Raw genomic sequence first — 13,484 nt, forward strand, 5'->3', positions numbered from 1 at the left:
AAACCATGTGAATCTGATAATGACTGAATAATGAATTCAATTAAACTTTTTTTTTTTTTTTTTTTAACTGTACATCATTTCAAAAGTCGATTTCAATCACTCAATATTCTGATGGCACTGATATACTCCATAGTTGACCCCAAATAATAATATCCATTTTAATTTTACAATGAAAGTAACTTTTTTTTTTTATTCTTAAGCCAAGATAGTAAAGTATCAGACATGGAGAGCAAGATGGTGGCAAGAACTCAGGAGACCAAAAGCTTGTGTAAAAAGTGTATTGAACATAAATAAAAGTCAGGTATTCAACAGTGGGTCCTGCCCAGTCACACTCAAAAGTATGTCTAACAATCGTCAATGCCTGTGCAAATGTAGTGATCAGAGATATAAACAACAAACACATGTAAACTTGATGCTAGCTGAACTCGTGCACGACAGGACTGGCGGAGGAGTACAGCTTTCTCTTCACCAGTCTGTAGTCTGGTCTCAGCTTCAACACCTTCCTGGAGTCGAAGATGTTCTTGAGCCAGATGTCCTCCTTCACGGGCCTCAACACCAGCGACAGCTCGAAGGTGGGCGTGATGCTCGGGTCTGGACTGAAGCTCCCCACGGCTGTCAGCTGGCCCTTGTCCTCCAGGTAGACTTGGATGAAGGCCCCGCGGAGCCCACACGGCTCCTCCGCGGAGGATCGGATCAGGTCCTGACCCACCTTGACGGTCATCCCTCGAGGCAGCAGCAGCACCTGGCAGTGTAGGGTGCAGGTCTTGGCCTCGGTCAGACAGACTTCCAGCTGCCGGCTCACGTCCTGATGGAGGAGCTGCACCTCCAGGTCGGACTCTGAGAGTAGAAGAGAAGAACAAACCTGTCAGTATTATTTCAGCAGCTGTAACCAGACCCTGTCAAGGATCAAAGCTTGAACTCACCACAAGAGTCGATCTCGTCACAACTGTCTACACTTCCTCGTCGGACAGAAGTCCGTCCCGGGTCAGCCTCGGGGAACAGGTACTTCCCTATCATGTCAAAGACACTCGTCTCGCCCGACGTCACCGGAGCTCCTCGTCCAAATGCCGGAGCAGTTGTATAGACCATCCTGGCTCTAGTGTGTGTCTCTCCGGGGTCTCCTCCTCACGGTGGTCACGTCTGTTCTCCATGTAAGTCAGGTACGAGTCTCAGGGTCTGGGCTGAGGAGGCTTTTATATAGCGGTGAGTTGCATCAGCGGAGACGGATTCTATTGGTCGACTGTGGCTCACGTGGGCGGGGCTTGAGTCCAGAAAGTTCTGGTTTGTCTCACGCAACTTGTCCGGGCATTACACCGACCGGAGGATCCGCCCGTGTCGAGGCTGGTGAGACAGACTTTGAATAAAAGCACTTTATTGTTCAATATGTCAAATAGAATGAAAAGTAAAACTAGTTTAAAACTGTAAGAAATGATTATACACTATACGTATACGCCATACTTAAATTAATGCTAAAAGATAATCGAAATATAAAGTATAAATGACTCGCTTCATCTAAGAGCTTAAACGTTTGAATACACATTCACAATCAACATTTCACTCAGACGGATTCACTGTCTCAAGACAAGCTTGGAAAAGAATTAGAGACATGACACCGGTTATTTAAAAAACGTCTGTTTGTCTGCCTTTTCACACCTTGGGTCGTGGATCAAAGAACGAAGCGGGACACATCCAGGAAGGGGGGGACTAGGAGACGGAAACCCCCACCCAAGAACATTTGAATGATTAGAAAAGGAAACCAACTAGGAAGTACTCTCCAAAGGGGATCGTGGCACAGGAAGCTTGAAGGAACCAATATGGCGCAAATTTGCCTTAAGACCAGAGGAGAGAAATCTTTCCAGGCTGTTGCTCCTAAGCTTTGGAACGATCTTCCTCTCTCTTTGCGCTTGATGGAGTCTACTGACTCCTTTAAGAAACACCTTAAGACGTTTCTATTTGTTCAGGCTTTTCCTTGAATTTCTCGAACTCATGTATTGTTCTCAGTATTATCTTGATCTTTAAAGTATGTACTTTTTTGAGTTTTGTTTTGATTGTCTAAGCGCTTTGTGACCCTGGTCTTGAAAAGCGCTATATAAATAAATATTACTTACTTACTTACTTACTTACTTACTTAAATATAGTGATGTTATTATCATTCGGGACCGTCTTTCCCGGAGCTATCGACCTGTTGAGCTGCCGGCAAAGAGCGCGCCTAATCGATCTTAAAAGCTTGTATCTTTGTTTGTCTTGAAGCGGCGAATAAACGACCCGTTACACTCTGCACTGCTTTTCTCTCCATAAAGCAAAGTATTAAGACCCGGACGTGACGTCGTGTTGGAGCGACGGAAACGGACTCAGTTTTAACCGTTATAATACACATTCAAAATCAACATTTCACTCAGACTGACACACTGTCTCAAGACAAGCTTGGAAAAGAATTAGAGACATGACACCGGTTATTTAAAAAAAGTCTGTTTGTCTGCCTTTTCACATCTTGGGTCCTGGATCAAAGAACGAAGCGGTACACATCCAGGAAAGGGGGGGGCTGGAAGACGGGAACTCCCACCCAAGAACATTTGAATGATTAGAAAAGGAAACCAACTTGGAAGTACTCTCCACAGGGGATCGTGGCACAGGGAGCTTGAAGGAACCAATATGGCGATAGGGGGAGGACCTCCCGGCCCGGAAATTCGCCTTAAATATAGCGATGTTTCTACAGTTCGAGACCTTTTCTCCCGGGGCTATCGACCTGTAAAGTCGCCGGGAGAAAGTGTGTCCGATCGATCGTAAAGCTTGTATTTTGTTTGACTTGAAGCGGCGAATAAACGACCCGTGACACTCTGCATTGACCATTTTTCTCCACAAAGTGAAGTATTAAGACCCGGGAACAGGAAGTGACGGCGTGTTGGAGCTACCGGAACGGACTCTTGTTTTGACCGTTTTAAAACACATTTTACATTTATCAGTTGCTAGTGGAGCGCTTTAACCATGTAAGTCATCTAGTGCCCACAAAACATTATCCAAAGATCGGCAAGCTTGTCCAGTCTTTATACATCTACCGCTTTTTACACAGGTTTCACTGAAGCAATTGTCAAATGGATTAAGGTGTAACATTTAAAAATGAAATACTTTGTTTATTTAAATACATATAGTTTGTTGGTATAGTGTAGGATGGTATGCCAAAGAAGACTTAATATTAATTTTCTAAACATTTATTCTTTCTTTTTCAGCTGTTCATGTCTTTCCAGGTCACAGAGGAAACGTGTTAGGGACTCTTTAATCCTACATTGTAATCATGGCTATTGTTCATGTGAAAGTAAAAGCAAGAAAATATATTTTAAAAGGTATTTTAAATTTTCGGCTTCATGCTTGGAAGTGTATATGAACAAAGTGCTCCTGACTTGAAGGGAGTTTCTGTTTGCTTGCGGGGTGACATCATCGGCACTCTTAGTCACCTACTCACCTGTGAGTAAGAGTGTGTTACGCACAGGTGAGTAACACACACCTGCGTTTCAACACTGATTATTTGCCCTCGCTTAACGTGCCCTAAAAACTTACCCTTGGGGGAATCTTCGCTGCCAATCTTTAGAACAGCAAAGGTAAATTTGGATTATCAATGTTCACATCAGAGCTAAATATCACCCACAGCACTGCTTTGTTGCATTAAAAAATATCCATGTAAGTAAGTTAGTAAGTAATTTGTATTTATATAGCGCTTTTCCAGACCAGGGTCACAAAGCGCTTAAACAATCAAAATGATACTCAATAAAATATATACTTGGCAGTAATCGACCAGAATTGTCTGCTAACTGTTTCCCATCAAAGTATAAGAAAATTACAAATATATATATATAGTATTTTGTGGCTAGTTTTGTACCTCTTACAGAGAGCCTGCAGCTCCTCATCAAGTCTATGCTGTTTAACATGATGATCACATGACGACTGCAGTTCTTCACGTGAAAGTATTGTACCTTTGACAGTTGCTTCTTGACAGCGTCAGCATTCATTAGTGCGCATCAATGTGAGATCCATCAAAGGTCGCTCTGAGTGTGTCAGTCAATCATTAGAGAAGCACGTGTCATGTGACGACAGAGGTCGGACTGTCTCCGCTCGGATGATGACGGGAACACAGGTAGTGGAAAGTGTTGCTCATCCAACTCAAGACTGCTGGGAAGTCTCGCTCGTGGGAAGAGTTTGATAAGAAGTCTTTGTGTGGCAACGAGCGTGAGAGTCAACACAAGATCTGCTGATCTGCAACAATTCTGGCTTTTTGGACACGTTTTAAATTCTTTTATTAACATTTTTGCACTTCAATTATTATTACTGCAATTTCTGCTAATTTTACTTCTACTATTACTAAAGCTATTACTAGTGCTATTAATACTGCTACTTCCCTGTTTGCTATTACTATTACTACTTCTAATATTACTACTACTGCTACTTCTGCTATTACTACTTCTACTATTACTACAGTTATTACTACTTCTACTATTACTACTACCTCTACTTCTTCTATTAGTACTTATACTATTACTACAGCTAATTTTGGTATTACTACTTCTACTATTGCTACTACTACTGCTGCTTCTGCTATTACGTCTTCTACTATTGCTAATACTACTTCTGTACTTGGCTACTTTTACTATTGCTACTACTACTGATTTTTCTGCTATAACTACTTCTAGTATTACTACTATTGCTGCTACTTCTGCCGTACTATTGTTACTACTACTGCTATTTCTGCTATTGCTACTTCTACTCTTTCTTCTGCTACTTCTGCCATTGCTACTTCTACTGTTGCTTCTACTACTGCTTTCTCTGCTATTACTTCTTCTACTATTGCTATTACTAATGCTACTTCTGCTGTACTACTTCTACTATTGCTATTACTACTGCTACTTCTGCTCTACTACTTCTATTGCTATTACTACCGATATTTCTGCTATTACAACTTCTACTCCTACTTATGCTATTATACTTCTACTATTACTACTACTACTGCTATTTGGGCTTTCAATACTTCTACCATCTTCACTTCCTCTGCTACCACTACTTAAACTACTACTACTACTTCTACCAATATTACTACTTCTATTATTACTATTTATACGGCCATTGGTAGCTTTACTTATACTATTACTATTACTACTAATAGTATGACTTTGACTATTACTAATACTACTACTATTGCAACTACTATTACTACAGTCACTGCTGCTATAACAACTTCCTATTTTACTACTACTACTGCTACATCTGCTATTGCTAGTATTACTACTATTACTGCTCCTACTTCTACTAATACTTCTTCTATTTCTACAGCGATTACTACTCATTCTAGTTAAGGTAATACTAGTAGGACAGTAATTACTGCTATTGCCTTCGAAATAAAAACTACTGTAACTACTTATACCTTTATGGTCATAGCAGCAAGCTTTTATTTATGATGGTAACTTTTATTAACTGAAGCTCAACACAGACTGTGTGGTGAGAGATTCATATGCAGCTGATTCCAGAGCTCTCAATCAGTCAGCTGACACCAGCTGTCACTTTCTGTTTGTGAGACCATCACATGCTCTCCACAAACAATCAGGAGGTGTGAAGAAGGCTTTGTGAATGATAATTCTGTCCGTCCTTCAGCCTGAGCTTCAATGAAACAAGTGACTCTCTTATGCCTGGTGCCAGAGTTCTGGAGGCTCCGTCCGGGCTCACTGATGAAAGCCACACATGTGGGTCAGTGTGAGTTCTTGACACTGCAGCCCTTAAGAACGTAACTGTGGTCTGCAGCTTTACATGTGCCGCTTTATTTCGGTGGTACTTCCGCTTATCTTTGCCGATCTAGCTGTCCATAATGAAGCCAAGACCTCCTTTTGTAAAGCTGTGTACCAACTTTTAACCTCCTTACATCAGTGATCCCAGCCTTACACCCCACCTTGGGCTCTTAGGTCTGTGGATCAGCACTTCACACTTCCGTGTCTTATATCTTGGCCTTTTAGAGTTTTTAAATCTGTAGGTATTTTTAAATTTTTGAATTGCTCTTGATTGTTCAAGCACTTTGTGACCCTGGTCTAGAAAAGTGCTTTATGCAGAAATATTTCTATTTCTTTATTCTGCCATAAAGAGTAAATTATTGTCTGTGGAATTATTTTATCACACAGTGACTGGGAGGATTGTTGTGTCCTCTCTAGAGGAAAGTAGGTTAATAGTCTAGCCTGTAAATGTGCGACGTCTTTTAAAAAAGTTCAACTGAGTATAATGTAGCAGCACGTGAGGAGCTGAATCTTATGTGTCTTTGTGGTTTTTGAAAGTTAGTCTTGTCTATCATTTAAAAAAGATATATAAAAAAACTCCTTTAAAACTAATTATATTGTCTTATTCTTGTCAATATATGTTAAAGTATCAATATATGACAATAATGTAGTTTCTTCTTTTTATTATTTTATTTCTGGGTGTTTTATTTTTTTTGGTATATTGCTTTTGCTGTTGTTAAACCGAATTTCCCCTCGCGGGACAAATAAAGGTTTCTGATTCTGATTCTTTCAAGTTTCCTCTCACACGTGTTCATTACAATGCTTCACAGGTAGATGGCGCTGTTGAAACTTGAATTTCAATGTCCACTTTATTTCGAATTTTCTCAAATTGACCATGAGATAGTGCTCATGAGTCAAAATCGCTCGAGAAGACATAAAGCAGTTCTCGCTCACAAACAGTTGTGGAGTGATTTGAAATAAAACACTTTACTGATCACCCATTATTCTTTACCCACTGTAAAATAACACATTACACATTCTCATGATCGGGATTGAACTATAGTTAATGATCTTATAATGATCTTTACCATTCCATTCTTTAATTCTATCGAATAGAAATGTAGTAGGTACGTGGAACAACATTCAACCCACAAGTGTCCTAAGTGTTGATTTTACATGTTGATTACATTTTTACTTACACAAATTAAGTCTTTCTTATGTTTTTTTTTCTTCTAAACATAGACATTATATAATGGAAAATCTCTTCTGGAAGTTCAGTTTTGTCCCATCTTAGACGTTAGCTTGACTGTTTTTTTGTACGTTTCCTTGCCTCTGGATGAAGAAATTGAAGGAAAACATAACATTAACACTAACTTTAACAGTTCTTGAAGAGAAACTGATGAGTTGATATAAGTGTGTCTTAAATAGATATCTGACCTATAATCTACTCATCAGTATGTGTCTGTTTGTACAAAACTCTCTTTTAAACGACATATGTACTTTAGAAAATTTTTTTTTGGAGATAACATCTTCTAATGGAACTAATTCTGAAGGTTTTAGAAGAGTACATTAATTTGAGTGGTGTAAAACAACTCTCCGAAGTGATTTTAATATTGAGAATTATAGATCAGAGCAATAATCCAACTGATATTTATGACACTGCTTTTGGATACTAATCAGGCACAACAATAATCTTTAAAATCAGACACTGCTATATCACTAACACAGAATATAAAAACACTTTTCATGCTGCCCCGAACATTTTTTTTAGGTCATTTTCAGATCATCTACACAGCCAATGCTGATCTTAGCAACATGCCTTCTAATTAGTCTCTCTGTAGCTCAGAGATGAGCTGGAACAACTTCTTCCAGTAGAGAATAGGACATACATTTGTCTTGTTATGTTTCATTACTTTCATATTTTTTGTGATTTTTTTTGTTCTCCCGTGAGCTTCAGTTAAGTTTTCAGGAGAAAAGTAGTCGACTGAACAGTTAATGCCAATTCTGATTGTGATTGTTTGACCTTTGTTGTGAGGACTACACAGTTAAAAGATCTGGTGTTGAAATGCTGTCATAAAAATAGAATACATGCAAATGAAACTACAGAACATGACAGAAAAGAAAGCATTTATATTTTATTCCTCACCAATCCTAAAAATGTCCTGAGAATCCATGTTTAAACACAGAATAAAGGAACCATGTCATCGGGAAAAAAAGCCTTTAGTCAAACTAGGGGGTTTTCCATGAGAGCCAGGATGGTGGTTCATAATTCCAGACAAAGATGTCCTGTGTAGCCGCACAGATCCATTGTCTGCATTTGATGCTTTTTAGCAAGGCCCGACTCATCCTCTCATCAACACACACTAACTCCTACCTGGTGTTTGCATAGCTCAGCATTTCCTCTGCCAGCAAACATAATCTGTGCAGCACAGGGCTGAGGGTCAGGATGACTATCGCCATAGCAACCCAGCTAACTATCTTTTAGGGGGATGAAACATGATGCAAAAGCCATTTTAGTAAGATCTTAGGAGAAACAAGCTCATCCTCCCCTTTACGGCAGATAAGAGTTTTATGTTTACATCGCAACAATAAGACTTACTGAGAATCTTAAGAGGCTCGTTTGTGTCAACAACTTGTTGGTGTGCTCAACCAGGACTCCCCTGAGGTCTCCCAGCATGAGACCCCTGTACATGAAAAGCTAATTACTTAGCAAGCTGTAGCCATGATTCTGTTACTTGTAAGTTGATCCCGGCAACATCTTAAATTCTGCGCAGTTGGTGTACATACTCAATGGTCGTTCTAGTAAAAGAGGTTTTTATCACAAATTAATCCATTCATCGTTTTCTTAACAAGATCCATCAGTAATGAAGACAAGCAAGATATTCTGGGGATACTTTTTTTCTTTAACATCCGGACCATGAGACCTTGTGTTCCAGCTCCCTTTCGATTTTTTTCTATTCTTTTTGGTCAAATACGAAGACCTTCACGTTTTCTCAGAAGTTTCTTTCTTGTCGAGATGTAGAAAAATAATTTAAGATCAACGATTTTGTTTCGTCGATACATATTATATTTCAAGATGTTCCCTCCACTTGTTCGATAGTCGGACTGATCCAAAGTTTGTGGGAAAAGTTGGGGATGTGTTGGATGAAGAATGAGGAAGATGAAGAGAATTATAAAGCCGGTGTAATGAGGGAGGATCATTGAAACTGTATTGAAGGTGGAAGAGTTGATGTAGTAACCAAAGAATAAACTAGTTGGAGTCAATATTCAGAAATACTATTGAAAGAAAGAATGGCTTTTTTTTCAAGTGTGAAAGAGACGATTAAACTATGTTGACTGTTTCTCTCTCCACTTGTCCTACATATGTCCCTATGTGTCAGTCAGAGAAGCAGAATGATAAAGAAGTGCAAGAACTTTAAACTTCCATCAGATTACTCTTTGACCTCGGTCACCTTCTACAAACGACATGTTCGCCACTTCCATGCTCGTCTGTGTGCAGTCAAGAAAGCTCAGAATCCAGACCAAAGGTTCATGCATATTTTATTCAAGAGTAAAAAAGTGGATCGTCCCATGGGGCATGCTTACAGTGTTAGTGACTGGGGAAGTCAAACCAGAGAGAGAGAGAGAGAGAAAGAGAGAGAGAGAGAGAGAGAGAGAGAGAGAGAGAGAGAGAAAGAACCGTGGCACAGTTTCTATGGCACAGGGTCTCCCGGGGTTGTGTGGGGGGTTAACCTCTCTCAAAGAAGCACAACAAGATCAACCAAGGAGCAACTCAACATGAAACGCAACCAGAATAGAGATATTTTAAATATTAAGAATGTCCATAACAAATAGAATAATCATAAGATCATAAATAGCAAATATCAAGAGGAATCTTGAGGGTTATGATCAGTGCGAGTACACTTTTGCCCTTTCACTTCTGACAGCAACTTCTGTTCACTTTTGTTGCTCACTTTTGAAACCATGCAATCATGCTTCGGCTGCCTGAATGCCTGTGCCTCTGTATATAGTATGGCCATTCATCGATGCCAACTGAATATTTGTCATGAGTCATATTCATCATCAAAACAACTCCTGTACATGAACCGAGAACCGAGGAGAGAGGGTGGACTCCACACTCTTGACTTGAAGTAGTACTGTCTTTCTGTACAGCCTCAGAAATCAACAGAAAGAGAAAAGAAGCAGATACACAGTTCATTTAAAAAATAGAACGCAAGAAATGAATACAAAAAATAAATAAAATGAACATTATGTACAAAATAAATTACTCATTTATATTCGCCAGAAAAAAAGAAGAAAACGTCCTACGAGGTGAAACACAGAGCACAAATAGAATCTTCACATTATTATCAAAGAACTTAACTCTGCATGCAATGATGCATTTATTAAAATGCTTTACAAAGACCTTCTTGTCACGCTGCTAAAGAGTCCTTTCCTCCGTAAATCGTCGTTTTTTTTTTTTGGTCAGACACTTGGACCGATACCACCGTTTGGAAGCCTGCTATCAGGATGTAGAAAGAAAATTATGACTTCACATTTGAGTGCCCTCAACTCTCCCATATTCATAATAATGCTATACTGCGCCACCTGTCGTTTGCATCACATGTGCAATAAAACCTTCCTATGTCTATTTACACCGGGAGTGAGGAATCACTTCCATCCTGATCCAGTTTGACCGAGCTGGGAGTTTGCTCAGGTGGAGCCGTACTGCTGTGAAGGTGTTCGTTCCTCTGGTATGTGAAGTCGGACCTGCTTCTGCTCTCGTATGCACAGAACACACTTTGATTATAACCACATTTACACTTACACGTTGAAGCATGTGCACGCTCACAGGCAGGCAATCCACAACCGAGTTTGGATCCACGTCCGGATTCCATATCAGGAAATGACCCCCCCCTCCACCCCCAACCGTGCAAACACTCCACCTGATGCGACACCAACACACTCACGTCATGCTGACCTAGTGGTGAGCTCACAGCTCCTCCTGCTTTTTACATCAGGAGGGATTTTGTAGTTTCTCCCGGTCGTACAGGAGCTTCTCTGCAGAGACTACAGGTGGTCCAGTCTCAGCGCTCTCATGCCTTTACATACAGCCCAGGGCAAGATAAGGAGTAGCTCATGGTGTGTGTTTGTGTATGTCTGCGTGTGTGTAGCCCATAAAATACTGTGGTTGCATGTGTACAATGCATATTTTGCGTGTATATATTTATATATTTATATATGTATATGTACAGGAATCTAGAAATGTGGAACCATGTCAGTGTTCTGTCTGCAGGTATGTGTCTGGGCCAGAGGGAGTGGACGTCCATCACTGTATATTGCTGTTGCTGTCGGTCCCGTTGGGCTCCCCCATGTTCATGCGGCCCATTGACAGGCCCACGCTGTTGATGGCGTCGCGGCGCGGCGGCATCCTCTCGTTGATCCGGTCCAGACCTTTGGCCTCCTCGAAGCTGCTGATCCGGTGCTGCGGGGAGAAGCCTCGGATCGCTGTTAAGACAGACAGGCAGGCACACACATGAATGCAGATGTCCTGTATGATGGGGCTGAAGGGGAACACAATGGTTTTTTATACTCCACTTTAATACGTTGTTTCTCTTTGAATATCAGGATTGGTATGATGTTTTTCAAGTAAGGTTTAAGTTTCCCTTGCATTGGTAGATTTTTAACTGGTCTGCCTCTGGGATCAACTACCACCCCTAAACCAACAACCTGTGACTCAAACCCAGAAACAAGGTTTTACTTAATTCCATTTAATATTTCTTTAAACCCCTGAATAGTCTAGGAGCTCCTATTTCAGCACCACAATATTCCAGCGACAGACTTCTACAGCAGGAAAAAACCCTGAATATATAAACATTTTATCTAAATTATTTTGAAAAAGAAACAGGCTTTCTGTCAAATTAAGTCTCAAGATTCATGTGACACGCAGTGAAAGTTGTTATGAAGATAATAGTATTAGTAGTTATAGTCATAAGCCAATTTGTTAAAGTAAAAGGTCATCCCTTTATTTATTTGAAATCCAAGTCCAAATCAAGTATAATTATCAAAAGAACGTAGATAAAAACGTTTGACAATACAAGGTGAAATGACCAAATACAAAGAGTAGTGTTTGATATAGCAAGAGTAAGTTATTTCTTAATTTTCCCAGAGTTTGGAAATGTGGGTTGTTACAGCAGAAAGTACAATGACTCGGGAGCACCATTTTAGTTTAGAGTTCACAGAGCAGGAGTTAGAGAGAGGGATTGTTGTGTTTCCATTTATTTCAACAAATCAATGCTGTGACAGTCAGTGAGAATAGAAAGAAGCATGGTGTTGAAAATGTGAAAAATATGTCCCAGAAATGAAAGTTTGTTATTGTGAACAAGTTAAATATTTAATGATCATTTATGCTTATACAAATCACGTATTTTTAATCTCCTTTTTTCCATTTAAACTACCAAACTTAACTCTACACAGTCCAGTTGACTCGCTTTTGAACCTCTCGGATAAACCTGGATCAATGAGAACCTTCACGGACAGAACCAAACTTAAATGAACGCTGAATAGCTGACAGATATAAAAGTGGTTTTATTTGTGTAAACTATCTTATAAAAAATAATGACTTATTTATGTCACATTTTAAACAATTTTACTGCCTTATGAATCAAGGTAATTAATTAACTTTGTACTCTCTGTCCCTCTTACTGGCTTGACACCGTGAAACTGCAAGACTGCAGTAGTGAGACCCCTGAAGGGTCCACGTTCATCAACAAATGTATCTGTTGTCTGAAAGCTCAGCTAGTGTCTGGTCTTGTCTTGAATCTGAATAACAAACAAAGCATGGCAGAACGAGCAGTTGTGGTAAATATGACAGGACAGGTCGGCGAGACTGCTGCTATTGAGCGATTGGTTGGAGTAAGAGAGACATCTGCGAGTGAGCAGTGGAGACACAAGACAGAAGCTCACAGACAACTCCAGCTGGTCAGCACAATCGTGAGCAGAAGCAGAGGAACCCTCTGCAATAAAAGGAAAAGATTTACATTCAAAGCAGACAATTGATTTGGCTGCAACTTTTTCCTCTGTTCTGCTGACAACTATAACACCAATACTTCTGCATTCCACAGCTCGCTTGCTGCATTCAAGACACAGCTAAATTCATCTAGCGTTCCAGGTTTACAAGCGTCTAGAGATTATTCAAAAGAAATTTAAGAATATGACTAGAGGTACTCAACCGATGTTTACAATCAGGGGCTTTTAAATGAAGAGTTTGGCTTCATTCGTCTGCATGAATGTGGCTTTATCACTGTGGCTAGCTGAGGAAAAGCAGCTTATAGTGGACAAATGAAAATATAACTTCTTAAAAATCTGAACTTTTATTCTACATGTCCATTAAATGTTTAAAAGCTCCCTTATTTTTCTTGTCTTCAAGTCTCTGCAGCAAGTGATGCTTTCAGGAACTGTGTTATTTCAAAAGTGGAAATATTGAAACCACCGGAATTTAAACACTTCTAAAGTCATAATGTAAGAATGGCTTCTAGTGTTTTTTGTGTCATAAGACAAAAGCTGTTTGACGTACTGTATATGTCAGTGACACTGGCATGTCACACTAACTAAGGTCATTCAATCAAACAATATACAACAATATTCTAGCCAAGAGAACTTGATTGATTTAATGGGGTGCTGAAATAATGTAGGCAGTCTCCCCGAGTCATGTCTAGTGGTGTATGATATACGGTCATTTTATGAAACCGATGCCTT

At 39.8% G+C, this 13,484-nt stretch overlaps 2 protein-coding genes and 1 long non-coding RNA gene across 4 annotated transcripts in view; 1 reads left to right on the forward strand and 2 right to left on the reverse strand.

Moving 5' to 3' along the window:
• Positions 1-264: 264 nt before the first annotated feature.
• Positions 265-1,150, reverse strand: LOC148071447 (DNA damage-inducible transcript 4-like protein). The gene is made up of 2 exons (XM_087799158.1): positions 924-1,150; positions 265-837 (listed from the first exon to the last, which is right to left on the reverse strand). The coding sequence occupies exons 1-2, from the start codon at positions 1,087-1,089 to the stop codon at positions 416-418; spliced, it is 588 nt and encodes a 195-aa protein (XP_087655284.1). The 5' UTR covers positions 1,090-1,150; the 3' UTR covers positions 265-415.
• Positions 1,151-1,313: 163 nt separating this feature from the next.
• LOC148071448 (uncharacterized) lies at positions 1,314-2,840 on the forward strand. The gene is made up of 2 exons (XR_015712838.1): positions 1,314-1,344; positions 1,673-2,840. It is a non-coding gene; the product is annotated as an uncharacterized LOC148071448 (long non-coding RNA).
• Positions 2,841-9,269: 6,429 nt separating this feature from the next.
• LOC148071449 (protein phosphatase 3 catalytic subunit alpha-like) overlaps positions 9,270-13,484 on the reverse strand; it is a 31,683-nt gene continuing 27,468 nt past the window's right edge. For both annotated transcript variants that reach the window (XM_087798589.1, XM_087798588.1), the window contains one exon: positions 9,270-11,234. In XM_087798589.1, coding sequence (XP_087654715.1) covers positions 11,056-11,234 — 179 coding nt within the window. In that variant the 3' untranslated portion in view covers positions 9,270-11,055. The remainder of the gene's footprint in view (positions 11,235-13,484) is intronic.

The sequence above is a fragment of the Callionymus lyra genome, chromosome 9 (assembly GCF_982586985.1).
Source record: "Callionymus lyra chromosome 9, fCalLyr1.hap1.1, whole genome shotgun sequence".
NCBI classification, from domain to species: domain Eukaryota; kingdom Metazoa; phylum Chordata; class Actinopteri; order Syngnathiformes; family Callionymidae; genus Callionymus; species Callionymus lyra.

Bases quoted from the DNA above. Each gene is read 5' to 3' on its own strand.
- LOC148071447 (XM_087799158.1), bottom strand. From the start codon at position 1,089: ATGGTCTATACAACTGCTCCGGCATTTGGACGAGGAGCTCCGGTGACG. The intron at 838-923 runs GTGAGTTCAAGC...TTCTACTCTCAG, and splicing joins TGACGAGATCGACTCTTGTG to AGTCCGACCTGGAGGTGCAG.